This window comes from Cornus florida, unplaced genomic scaffold, assembly GCF_030987335.1.
Source record: "Cornus florida cultivar Cherokee Brave unplaced genomic scaffold, ASM3098733v1 CherokeeBrave_3.0.0_Hap2_Chr05, whole genome shotgun sequence".
Classification (NCBI taxonomy): domain Eukaryota; kingdom Viridiplantae; phylum Streptophyta; class Magnoliopsida; order Cornales; family Cornaceae; genus Cornus; species Cornus florida.
In genome coordinates, this window is record NW_026775575.1 from 99540182 (window position 1) to 99552592 (window position 12411).

Here is a 12411-nt window from a genome sequence, read left to right on the forward strand (position 1 = left end):
TATCAAAGTACTAGAGACGGGGTGGGGCCTGTAGCTCAGAGGATTAGAACACATGGCTACGACCCACGTGTCAGGGGTTCGAATCCCTCCTCGCCCACAACAGGACCAAAAGGGAAGGACCTTTCCCTTTGGGGTAGGGGGATCATGATGGGGATAGCGGACCAAATCACAGTATCCTTTCCCAACTACATTACATAAATTGGCACTGTAAATGAAAAATGGTAATTTTATAATAAAAACTTCTTTAGTTTGTGAAGCCCCAAACACAATTTATTGTGATCCCATGATACATGCCTGTGTGTGTGTGTGTGTGACAATTCGCTTCAGGTAGAAGGGAAAATATTTAAGCAGCTAAGCTTTTCGAGGCAATCTCAAACACATTTTCCGAAAGTCCATTGGTTGACATGATCGTCTCCAGCTGTGCCTGAAAGAAGCCATGAAGTGTTGTTAGTTTAGAGGGTGCAGAATATGGAAACAAGAATATGATATATATATTCTTTCTTGAGACTAATTTGGAATTTGGATATTATAATATCCTTTAAGGGTAACACACTAATACTAAGAACACTAGGTTCTTAAGAAAGTACCACCTTGCAAAGACCAATACTGTAAGTAGGGTGAAAGAAAAAATGAAACACATGAAAGTGAACAACCAAAAATATAACAATTGTGGCAACAACTTAATACCTTTGAGAGGCTTTGCCGGGTTTCATCATAGCGCCTCCATCTAGAGAAGGCTGACACCATGCGGGAAGCCACCTGCAATCGAAGAAGAGAGCTTCGATTATGGTTGAAATGCAAGGAAAGATGAGAATCAATTGAGGCCAGAGACTTCTTATCTAACAGACCCTAGGGTTCAGTTTATCAAGCTGCACCACTAATTCTGCCACGAATTTGTAGCCTGACCCATCTTTTGCATGGAAATTCACAGGAGATCCACAAAAGCCTCCAATAAGTGAATATACCTGTTGCACATTTGAAATCGAGATTCAATGTAACTTTAAACTAAAATGGAGCATCCATGCGGAAAAGGAGTGGTTTCACTCTGTGTGTGTGTGAGAGAGAGAGAGAGAGAGTACCTTGTTTGGATTACGCAGGTCAAATGCTGGATGGTTTAGGAGGTTTTTAACATTCTCAACATTACCAGGAATGTCAGACATAGCTTGAAGGGAAAACCATTTATTCACAACCTAAAGAGGATGACAACAAAATTACTTCTCCAAATGGAAGAATCTAAAAGGTATATTGCAAGAATAGCCATGAAGCATGCATGCCAGTATGACATTATTATTATTATTATTTTGGGGGGTTTGTTGGGTGCCAATAATTTTTTTTACCAAACATGTCAATATCAACAGGTAATAAAAATCAATTAAGAACTATGTGCACAAAGTTGGCAAGTACATCTGTGCATGAAAATTAAAAGGCATCAACATTGTCTAAAACCAAATCAGTATATGACTAGAGAGAGGTTTTCTACAACCTTGTTACCTACCAGAAAAATGTAAAGAAACAATAAAAGAAGAATTACATCAAACTGGAATCAATAAAAGTTGATTGATAATAGATAGCTACAACCAATGGTAATTTAATACTACCATGAAGCAGAGGCTTACCAAGAAGTCATTTTGCCACTTGCTATAGAAGTCAGCCAGAACCTCATCACGGGTTTTACCAGGGTTCTGGGCTATGGCTGCTAGAGCTGCAAATTGTTCGGTCATATTAGTGGCAGTTTTATATTCATGCAATGCGAGCTCGGTGAATTCTGGATCTTCAAGTGATGCAAGGTATCCTATTCAAAAAACAAAGATATAATTAAGTCACTAGGCTTTAGTACACCAACATTACAAAAATAGAGTTCTAATAACACAGACCAAGGGCAATATTCTTTAAAGCACGCCTTGCCATGTTGGTATGGTTAAACACATACTGCTCTGAGCTTCTGTTGTTTTTGACCTGTGAAGTATACAAACCAAGTTAAATCCCCAGCGATAAATTAAGCAACACACACACACACACACACATATATATATATTGTTATAGTATCTAATATTTTATACATGTTCTAGAAATATGAATACCGTGCTGAGCAAATCTTCTTTCAGCTCAGAAGCAAGCTGCTTTATGATAAAAGATCGGACAGCATGAACAGCATCAGGATCTGCAACTTCCATCATGTCCATGATCTCCCCTTCACCAGGCAGAGTTATTGCCTTTGCAAGGAATTCCTATATATTGAATAGAATACTAAGTTGATTCGAATACCTTGTTTGCAAAAAAAATATTTGTAAAAACATTTGTCACCATTACTTTATCCAAGCTTGAGTCACAGAGTATGCTTTTGACCCCATGGAAGAACTGTCGATTTAGAACCAATGGCTTGTTTTGTTGGAAATCAGCCACTAGGCTCAGCATCAGCTTCCTTGCCAGCACCTGCCCTGCCTCCCAGCTAAAGCCAAAAAAAAAAAGGAAGAAGGGGGGGGGGGGGGGGGGGGGGGTGGGGGGGTGGTGAGGGGGTTGTTTCCTTTCTGTTAAATATCCGTCCATTACTAATTGCAGAATAGAAAAGAACTGAATGCTATGGTAAATGCATACCGGTTAAACTCATCTGAATCATGAGCAAGGAGGAAAGACAGATCGCTCTCAGTGAGATCAGAGTCTAGACGGACAGGAGCACTGTATCCCCGTAATAGAGATGGAATTGGCTGCTCAGGTATATCAGAGAATACAAATTCTTCTTCTTTCTGCTTAATACCAAAACAAATTCAGCTGGTATTGAAGATAAGAGCAGGAAAACACCTCTTCGTTAATTATTAGAGTCGAACCTAGGCGCCATTAATAGCAATATACATCATGTTTACTGAAACTAATATCACAAGGTAGAAGAGAATTTAAAAATTGGGGGTGTTTGGAGCACATAAATATGGCATCTTTCCACTTTGGGCAAGTCTTTTCATCTAACACTTCATTGAAAGTATGTTTTCCTCGTCTTTTGGTGCTTGATGTTTAACAAATATGGCCTATCTTAATAGCAATATTTAAATTATATTTTCTCATCATTCATGAGAAATTTGGTTAGGAGGCAAAGAACTTGTTCCCTGTGTCAACTACAGAAATAAGTGAATTTATGTCATTTCAGTATTGGGGCAAGAAAACTAGAATCAGGTACAGAAGGACCTTAAGGTTCCTGTGTTCAGATTATGCCAAGTGGGGAACTGAAAGTACACAACCTTAGATTATTTTTGTTATTGAGACATTTCATGATCTAAGGAATATTGGTCATAAAGAACATGAATCTCTGCCATGTCTAGGAGTGGCCACAGCTAGGGCAAAATTGGTCGGGTTGCTTTCAACCCATATTCAACCTTAAAGGTATAAGCAGCTCCCCATGCCGACCCCAACTAAACCTCAAGTTGGAGCCACCCAAGCTGTAGCTCAAGATTCATGTGCTGGAAAAGAAAGTAAAGCCTATGCCTGAAACAGGTTTGTTGTGAATCACTACGCACACACTCACACAATAGGAAGAAAGAAGAAACAACACAAACCAACAACACAGAGATTTTACGTGGTTCGGCAAACTGCCTACGTCCACGGACAAAGAACGGCTAACTTTTCTATTCAAAATATGAGGATGACACACACTCTTCTACTCTCTCAACTCAACTCTCTCACAACTTCGTTCACTCACACCTCAACTCATAACATGGACACACACTCTTCTACTCTCTCAACTCAACTCTCTCACAACTTCGTTCACTCACACCTCAACTCATAACATGGGTCTCTATTTATAGAGCTCAGAACCCAATTCCTTGTTGGACAAGAATTACAATTCCTACATCATACACAACTTCATCTATCAAGGCCAATCGAATAACATTCACCGCCTTCGAATTTATCTTATCCACTTTTGCCTATGTCAACAAACGAAGAACGACTAACTTTTCTATTCAAAATATGATGATTACACACACTCTTCTACTCTCACAACTTTGTTCATTCAAACCTCGACATAAAACACTGGTCTCTATTTATAGAGCTCCAAACCTAATTCCTTGTTGGACAAGGATTACAAATCTTTGGAGCCCAAAACTTGTCTAACAATAAATTACCTAATGAAATAGAACTCTAAAACAGAAACCTAATAAGACTATAATTTGAGACATGCATAACAAGGTTCTTTTACCATTGTCACTCTAAGAACTGTAGTGTAGGCAGGCTGATCATTGCTAGCAACGGACTCCAACTTTCCATCATGATAAACAGAGGTGAGAGGAATGTCCCTGCCACCTGAGTCTAGCAGACCCACAGCCACAGGAATGAACATGGGTTCTTTCATGGGCTGCCCTGGGGTTAGTGGCACCTCTTGACTGAGAAAATGCCCAATTAAACACAAGTTATTCAAAATGGCTTTAGCTAAATAGCAGAAAACATTGCAACAAATCTTGAGAACTCATACCTAAACATTAAAGAATAAGTGCGAGCTTCAGCATTGTAGAAAGAAGTAACTTTCACCAGGGGTGTCCCAGCTTGGGAATACCTGTATATTATTTTTCAGTAAAAATTATAGCCGTAAAGGGTATAGCATCATAAAAAGTGAGAATTCACTACAAAAGTAGAAAATCCAGTGACACACCACAACAGGAAATTAGAAAAATCTGTGTCATTTGCATCTCGCATGGCAGCATAGAAATCTTCACATGTTACAGCTTGCCCATCATGTCTTTTAAAATATAAATCCATTCCCTGAAATGTGAACAATACATTAATTGATTCCACGAAGATGAAGCAGCCTCACATGGGAAGAAATAATCATCAGTCTCAGGCTTTGACACATTCCCGTCCTTACTTTTCTGAATCCTAGACTCCCCAGTAAGGTTTTGTACATCCTAACAACTTCAGCTCCCTGATAAGAAGGATTAGGGGTTAACAATGGTCCTTGTTTTCACACATATACTATATATATAGAGAGAGAGAGAATAGAACAAAGATATCAGAGTCTCATACCTTATTATAGACCTGTAAACAAGAGTATGATACAAGAGAGATCAAAGAGACACCAGTTAGATATCTTTTTCAAAAGAAACAGAGATACAACTACGCAAAGACTAACTGTTAGTACATACCGTCACTACAAGATGAAGTAGAAATCATCCCATATTAGCCATAATATCCAACATTTTAGCACAACAGCCAGCCAAACATTTGTAGATGCCCAGTTAAAAGAAAAAACATCCACAAGTCACCAAAATAAGACATGTAAACTTGAGCGATATCAAATAACAGAGAACAGAAAGCCAATCTTTACAACTCAAATAACATAAACTTGCCTGTATAGAAGTTGTCCATCTGTAAATAAAGTTAGCAACAATGTCAGGGTAAGCACTGAGTAATGAGGACACTAATAACTTACTAAAGGATTCCTCCTTAGAGACTTCAGACCTTGATGTAAGAATGTGGCCGTACTGGATGAGCCATGGGACCAGCATCCTAGAATATCAGGAGTATATCAACACTTCGATGCAGCATGTTAAACCCATTCCATAAACCAAAACATTAATTGCACACTCAGATGACGAGGCATGAGTGTTCACTCATGGACACTCAAAGTAGTCCTTAGTTTTCTAGTACTAGTAATTAATGTGATTTTTTAAGCCACCCACTATCCCAGCCCCCTCCCCTACCCCTCAATACTTTTATAATAAAAAAATGTGATTTTAAAATTTTGTAAAAAAAAAAAAAGAAACCTGTGGAAATTGAAAATTTCGAAGCCCCGAAACATCAGCGATCCGTTTTACAGTGCGGCTCCCCATGTCAGATGAAAATTCCTGCCAAAGCATTAGAAGAAAGCCAAGTGAGACTCGAATTTCTGGCGGTTTGCAATTATCACTTGGTAATTAAAAATATGTCTGCACCTGATCACGGAAAACAGTAAGACCTTCCTTTAGACTAAGCTGGAACCAGTCACGACATGTTACCCTGAAGGAATTTCAGCTTAACTTATTAGTACCTTTGTCAAGTCCAGAACTTCAAAATTTACATCAAAGAACACCTCAAGAAAGATACATATTTCAATACCATAGTGTTACAATTCCTACACGCACACACCCAGGAAAATAAAATGATATGATGATAATTTATTAACATGTTTTAGTACATCAAGCAAGGATTTAAGGATATAAGCAGAACTTCAAAATTTACATCAAAGAACACCTCAAGAAAGATACATATTTCAATACATTAGTGTTACAATTCCTACACGCACACACCCAGGAAAATAAAATGATATGATGATAATTTATTAAGAATCAGAGAGGAGCAGGCACACAATTCGAAAACCTAGCATCAAGATAATAACATGTTTTAGTACTTCAAGCAAGGATTTAAGGATATAAGCAGACCTGTTGCCTGTCCAATTGTGAAAATACTGCAATATAACAGAAAGTGAAGCCAAATCACTATAAATTGAATTCATCAACACTAAGAAAAAGGAATGTCCAAACTTTATTCCCTCTACAAAATAAAAGACATACCTCATGACCAATAACTCCCAAAATTGCAGCATAATCTGCATCGTTAGCAGTTTCTGGAGATGCCAACACAAGTCTGGAATTGAAAATCTGTCAAAAGTCAATTAAGCAAATTCTTAGAAAGATGAAACAGCAGTTGTCAAGTAAAGAATTAATATATTTGGGGACGCATACATTCAAGCTTTTGTTTTCCATGGCTCCCCTGGCAATCATATAAGGGAAAAAGCGGGGTCAGCAGCTTTGAAAAGGAAACCACAAATCATTAAAATGCCGGTCACCCTAAAAAGGTAATGCATGATAAGTGTAATGTATTTTACAAATTACATGTTAAAATCCGGAACAGCCACAATATTGAAGAGATCCAGATCATACTCAAGACCAAAAACCTGATTGAAAAGGCAACGAGAGGGAGAGGGAGGGAGCATTATTTATTTGTAAAGCTAATGAGGTATACTAAATACAACATCCAAAGGACTGCTGAAAAGTGATACCAACATCTTCATCCCATTTCATTGCAGCCTTAACAGAATACATGGCATGAACAGTCTTGGGTAGGTCCTGTGCAGGGGTCCAGACTCTCAGGGACACCTTACGGCCTGAACGAGTGATAAAAGTGTCATCTCTGCTCTCCAACTGTCCAGCAACTAAAGCAAAAAGATAGGAAGGTTTCTTGAAGGGGTCCTCCCAAAGAGCATAATGTCTGCCATCCTGAAGTGAAACAAAATTTAAAATAGTTGTAGTACTATCGCACAACAAACATCTATTTGATGAACAATTAAGTGAAGTTCACCTCAAGGTCTCCTTGCTCTATGAGATTTCCATTAGACAACAATACTGGGTACAACAACTTATCAGCTTCAATGCGACAACTATATTTTGCCAGAATATCAGGACGATCCTGATAATGTAAATCGATATCATTACCTAAGTGCAGAGCAATAACATCTCCCAAAATGAACAACCACAACTTATAACTGCTCCAAATAATGAACCTGATAGAATGTAATTTTTCTGAATCCCTCTGCTTCACATTGTGTACAGAAATTCCCGGACGACTTGTAAAGCCCCTGCAGTAAGAATTTTTTGTTGTTGTAAAGACAGAAAAGAGTCATACAGCACAAGAAGATATTATGAATGACAAAGGCCCATGTTTCCACCTCCAATGATGTGTTCATATGTGGGTATATCTCAGTCACAATTTCCAAAGTAAATCTACCACTTGGTGGTGATCGGAGAGTCAGATGACGTGAGTCCAAGTAAAAATCCTCTGCCTGAAGCATATTAAATATAATGCAGTTAGGAAATGCAAAGTTGACCTTGTAAAATTTGAACATAAAAAATTTGCATGCACTTTGACAAGGTATATCCATGGTATTTAATTTAAGTTACATATGCAAGTTGGTAAGGCAATGAAAATAGGGAGAAGCATATCTAATAAAAGCATCACTCCTAGAAAGTTGGAATTAAGCACCGGCAACCATTTTGGTGAATGATGTATACGGGTAAAGGTGAAATATTCAAACAGAAGCTTTGGGTAGGGTACTGTACAGAGTACACACCTTCAGTTCCTTGCTGTTGACCTTGACTGAAACCAGCTTCAGATCTTGCCCATCGAGTACCAGTGGAGAAGAAGAATCTGTTCCATAATATAAGATAGTTACGGAAATAACATTCCAAAAGAGTAATTAGAGTTCAAACTTGGGAATGGAACATGGACAGAAAAGCAATATATCAATTTGATTTTTTTTGCAGAATAAAATAAGTGAAACTTTTGGAGTTTGTAAAAAAATTGTGCATTGCAGAATACTGAAGAACACATTACTCCAGCAAATAATATTATATATTTTCAAGAGCACAAAAGGCCAAAAATGGAAGCAATATAACCTTCAACTCTAGGGAAGACAGTTATTTTGGAAGAGACAGTTGTTTTCTCCTCACCAAGTGAAAATTTCAAATCCACCTGAGTAATAATTCCATATGCGCATTAGAATACAAGCCAATGCCATTAATCCAAACTTATAAACAATGTATATTCTAATTGAAAGAAGTGCTTATATACCGCATCGAAGTAATAATCAGGCATCTTGTAATCTTTTAGGAAGATTTCTTTTGGAGTGTCCATTTTGGATTCTTCAACTTGCTTTGGTAATGTGTCGGTTGCAACTGAACAAATTAGCTTCCAGCTGACTTGTTTGGCCCTCTGAAATAGGATGAAGAGTCCACATAATCAGTAGAAAAAATTATCAACAGAAGCAGCATAATGTGAACTTCTGAGGGCAATGAAGAATTAATCATACAATCTTATAGCCTTATAGGCAATGAAAAATATGAAAATCAATAATTGCTCCTACAGGTAACCTAGTCATAGGAATAGATGATGAGATTTTAGCAATATTTATTCAAATTCCAAAGCTTGTAAATGACTAAAAGAGATGTAAAAGCACTGTGTATCAAAAGCCTTGGTAGTAAAAGCTTTCTCATGGAAAGTACAAACCTGTATTCAGAAGAAAAAAAAAGTACAAAAGAGATTCTTTGCTGAATTCTCAATGGAACTAACGCGACAAGTGGCCTGAAGCTGCAATAGGGCAAAAAGAAACCACTATGAGAGTTGCCTGTCAAATCCTGTACCTCAAATTGATTAAACAGCCAAATTACCAATTGAAAACATTCCCAAACCGTAAAACAGCAGAGTGAGAAAAGAATGTGTGAGAAAGAGAGAGGGTGTTTCATTATTATTCAAATGAATCCTGATTTAGTTGATAATTAATTGTTAAAAAGAAGATTTCTTGAAATTTAATATATAAACCAAGGTGGGGGAATAGCACATAGTTCTGTTTAAAAAGTTTAAAACTGGACAATTGTAATCTGTAGTGAGAAAACACTGGCTAATGGAAAAAAAAAAAAAAAAAAAAAAAAAAGAAAAAAAAAAAGAATTGGATTCTAAAGCTCTTATGTGATAATTTAAAGCATCATTTGTTTATCATATCATAACTATTTCTGTAGCTTTTGACAGCATAATTTGCATTGAAATGTAAAATAAAGCATCATTTGTTTATCATATCGTAACTATTTCTGTAGCTTTTGACAGCATAATTTGCATTGAAATGCTACTATGAAATCAAAATAAACTAATCCAACAGCATCTAAAATCCTAGCAAGCACCAAACAATCCCAGAAAGTGAATAAAACTAGTCTTACGAAGAAAAAACGAACTTAAAAGATACTTGTGAAGTCCAAAACAACATACAACACATATAATGACAATCAAAGCATTTATATCAGCAACAAATAATGAACCCTGCTCCATTTGACTGTAAAATACAACTTGCAGACCTTATCGGAAAAAAAAAAAATTTCATATCAAAATAAAATACAACTAGCAAAATAGAAGAAAACTCAAAATATTGAAACAGTTGCTTCAAACCCAACCAGGTAGAGCATTCAAATATTTACTATTTTACATATTTTCATATACTTCAGGAATCAACCAGATAATAAAAAAAATCAAATAAATGGGTTTGGGAGCAGATGAGATCAAACCCAAGAGACATAACTTCGATAAACCCGAACCTTTGCATGCAGAATCAACCGAGCCATCATTACACAAATCCTAAATAGGTTACTAGGGATTATCACTAGTTCAAAAATCAAAATTGATAAAAACACCCAAAAGGGTCTAAATTTTGATTTTACAAAAAAAAAAAACAAATGACCCAGATTGTCAAAACCCAAAGACTTTCACAAACTGAAACTAAAAACCCTTCATTAGGGAACACATAAAGAGTGATCCCAAGTCCGTGAGCATTTTCATAAGGTTTACAAAAGATTTGGATAATTTAAACTATGGACAAAAAAATTCACAAAAAAAAAAAGGACAATAAAAATTAAAAATACATACATACATACATACATACATATATATATATATATATATATATATATATATATATATAAGAAAAGGAAAATAGAGTTCGAAGATAAATTGAGTGTTGTATGTTTACCTTTTGTTCGATGATGAGATGAAGAGAGACCCAGAGGGAACAGAGGATCCCTCGAAGACCCAGGATGGAGGAACAACTGAAAGGAGCCCCCAAGAGAAAGAAAAATTTATATAAAGTTATAGATGATGCTAAAATTAACAATTCATAAATATACATTTATACAATGACTAAATAAAGAAAAATTCTATATATACATCATTGAAGTTCTTTGGGGACAATAGTTATCTAATCTATTATTATTCTTTATCAAAAGCCGTAGCAAATATCTTCCTCATCTAATGCCAAAGGGTTTCTCCTACGCATTTCTTCAAGCATGTGATCGGTTCTACTTGTACTCCTGAATTAGCAGACCATCAACACGGTTTCCAACTCGGGAGTGAGATTATGGCTTTATTTCAAATCAAAATGTAACCGTTGCAACGGTCACTGAGTTTTCTTTCTCAGCAGTGAAACTCAGACAGCGTTTCTCCCGAACACACTCATCCATGAAACATTGCCATTGCTCGTTCATGAGTTACTCCATGTATTAAAAACATCGAAGAAGAAGAAGAAGAAGAAATACATCCACCTTTGCCGACATGGCCAAATTATATGCCCGCATTGAATGGAGATTTTTAAGTCTTATAATGAAGAAAATGGGAATTGAAAAAACTGGATGAGTTTGACTCCTCCATGAGTTTGACAGTGACAGTGACAATGAGGGTGGGCCTTATTGCAGTCACTCCGTCCAAAGAAAGATGTCCCATTAGATTTCTTTGATGTATAACCTTCGGCCCCATTAAAAAGATAATTAGTGCAACTCATATCTACAATGTTTTATAGAAAGAGTGAAGAAGAAGACTAATCTATAATTATATAACAATAATATAAAAACGTTGAAAATGAAAGGATTAATGTTATTAATATCATTATAAGAGGAACGATGAAATTTTTTGTCCTTTTAGTTGTCGGTCAAATGTAAGGCGCTAATTCAGTCACGAGACTTCTGCTGTTACGGAATTAAGAAGAGTTTAATGCATGTCGATAGATGTAATTTTTATCTTTGCATTTACAATCAAGAGCATCCTCGGAGATTTCTAAGAATTTGAGATTGATATCTAGTACAATGAAAGTCATTTAAGTGCTATTGATATAAAAAATTATTACTTTGCTTCGAGGCAGTATTTGGAAGAGACAATTTGACATTAGGCTATTTTGAAATCGTGACATCCAAGTTATAAATGGAATAATTTTACTATTGCAACAAGGCCTCCCAGCTCATGTTTCACTCTATGTTAGATCAATTGACATTTTTTTTTTTTTTTTCCAAAGAATAATTGAATTAACTTGATAAAAATGTATTTGTAATAATAAATGATTTAAGCCCACGTCCCAACTTTGTCTGGCCATGTGATTCTCTTCCAACTCTTTGCTAAATTCTGCTCTATATTTTAGCATTATTATTTATTACGAGGGATTAGTCTGACTAACCCAAGAATCGATTATATGCAGGTTAGAACTTTTTTGTTTCAATATGGATTCACACAACCCCGAAAAAATGAAAAAATATAAAAATAAATTTTATAGTTCCCTCCAAAAAGTAATATTGGCCATAAGGTAACACACGAAAATCATATATTGATCATACTGTAAAAAAAGCTACAAGGTTCCAGATTTATTTTTCATTGTGGAAGCAATATAGCTTGTATTCAAATGAGTAGTTACAGGAAACCCAATAAAAATCCCGAATGGAATGTGTTAAAAGCAATCTATTTAGACAGTTTTCAACATAAATAAATAAAAATAATAATAATAAAAAATTGTTCAATAAATATATATATATATCCTCAATATTCAACCTTATCTTCAATCCAAGACCCTTCACTTTCTCTCTCTCTTCC

The 12411-nt window shown here is 36.0% G+C and overlaps 1 protein-coding gene across 1 annotated transcript; it reads right to left on the bottom strand.

Moving 5' to 3' along the window:
- Positions 1-206: 206 nt before the first annotated feature.
- On the bottom strand, positions 207-8727 carry LOC132307928 (puromycin-sensitive aminopeptidase-like). The gene is made up of 29 exons (XM_059805828.1): positions 8590-8727; positions 8415-8490; positions 8090-8166; positions 7688-7801; positions 7523-7597; positions 7321-7428; positions 7026-7238; positions 6855-6916; positions 6705-6732; positions 6534-6620; positions 6402-6427; positions 5916-5979; positions 5748-5828; positions 5443-5490; positions 5331-5349; positions 5127-5131; positions 4850-4906; positions 4637-4746; positions 4460-4540; positions 4187-4370; positions 2596-2744; positions 2311-2449; positions 2082-2228; positions 1875-1956; positions 1617-1792; positions 1080-1190; positions 849-965; positions 688-759; positions 207-424 (listed from the first exon to the last, which is right to left on the bottom strand). Exons 1-29 carry the CDS (start codon positions 8650-8652, stop codon positions 344-346), a joined length of 2652 nt encoding a protein of 883 aa, XP_059661811.1. The 5' UTR covers positions 8653-8727; the 3' UTR covers positions 207-343.
- Between the last annotated feature and the right edge of the window lie 3684 nt (positions 8728-12411).

Bases quoted from the DNA above. Each gene is read 5' to 3' on its own strand.
- LOC132307928 (XM_059805828.1), bottom strand. From the start codon at position 8,652: ATGGACACTCCAAAAGAAATCTTCCTAAAAGATTACAAGATGCCTGAT. The intron at 4,747-4,849 runs GTAAGGACGGGA...TTCACATTTCAG, and splicing joins GGAGTCTAGGATTCAGAAAA to GGAATGGATTTATATTTTAA. The intron at 4,371-4,459 runs GTATGAGTTCTC...GCATTTTCTCAG, and splicing joins ACTTATTCTTTAATGTTTAG to TCAAGAGGTGCCACTAACCC.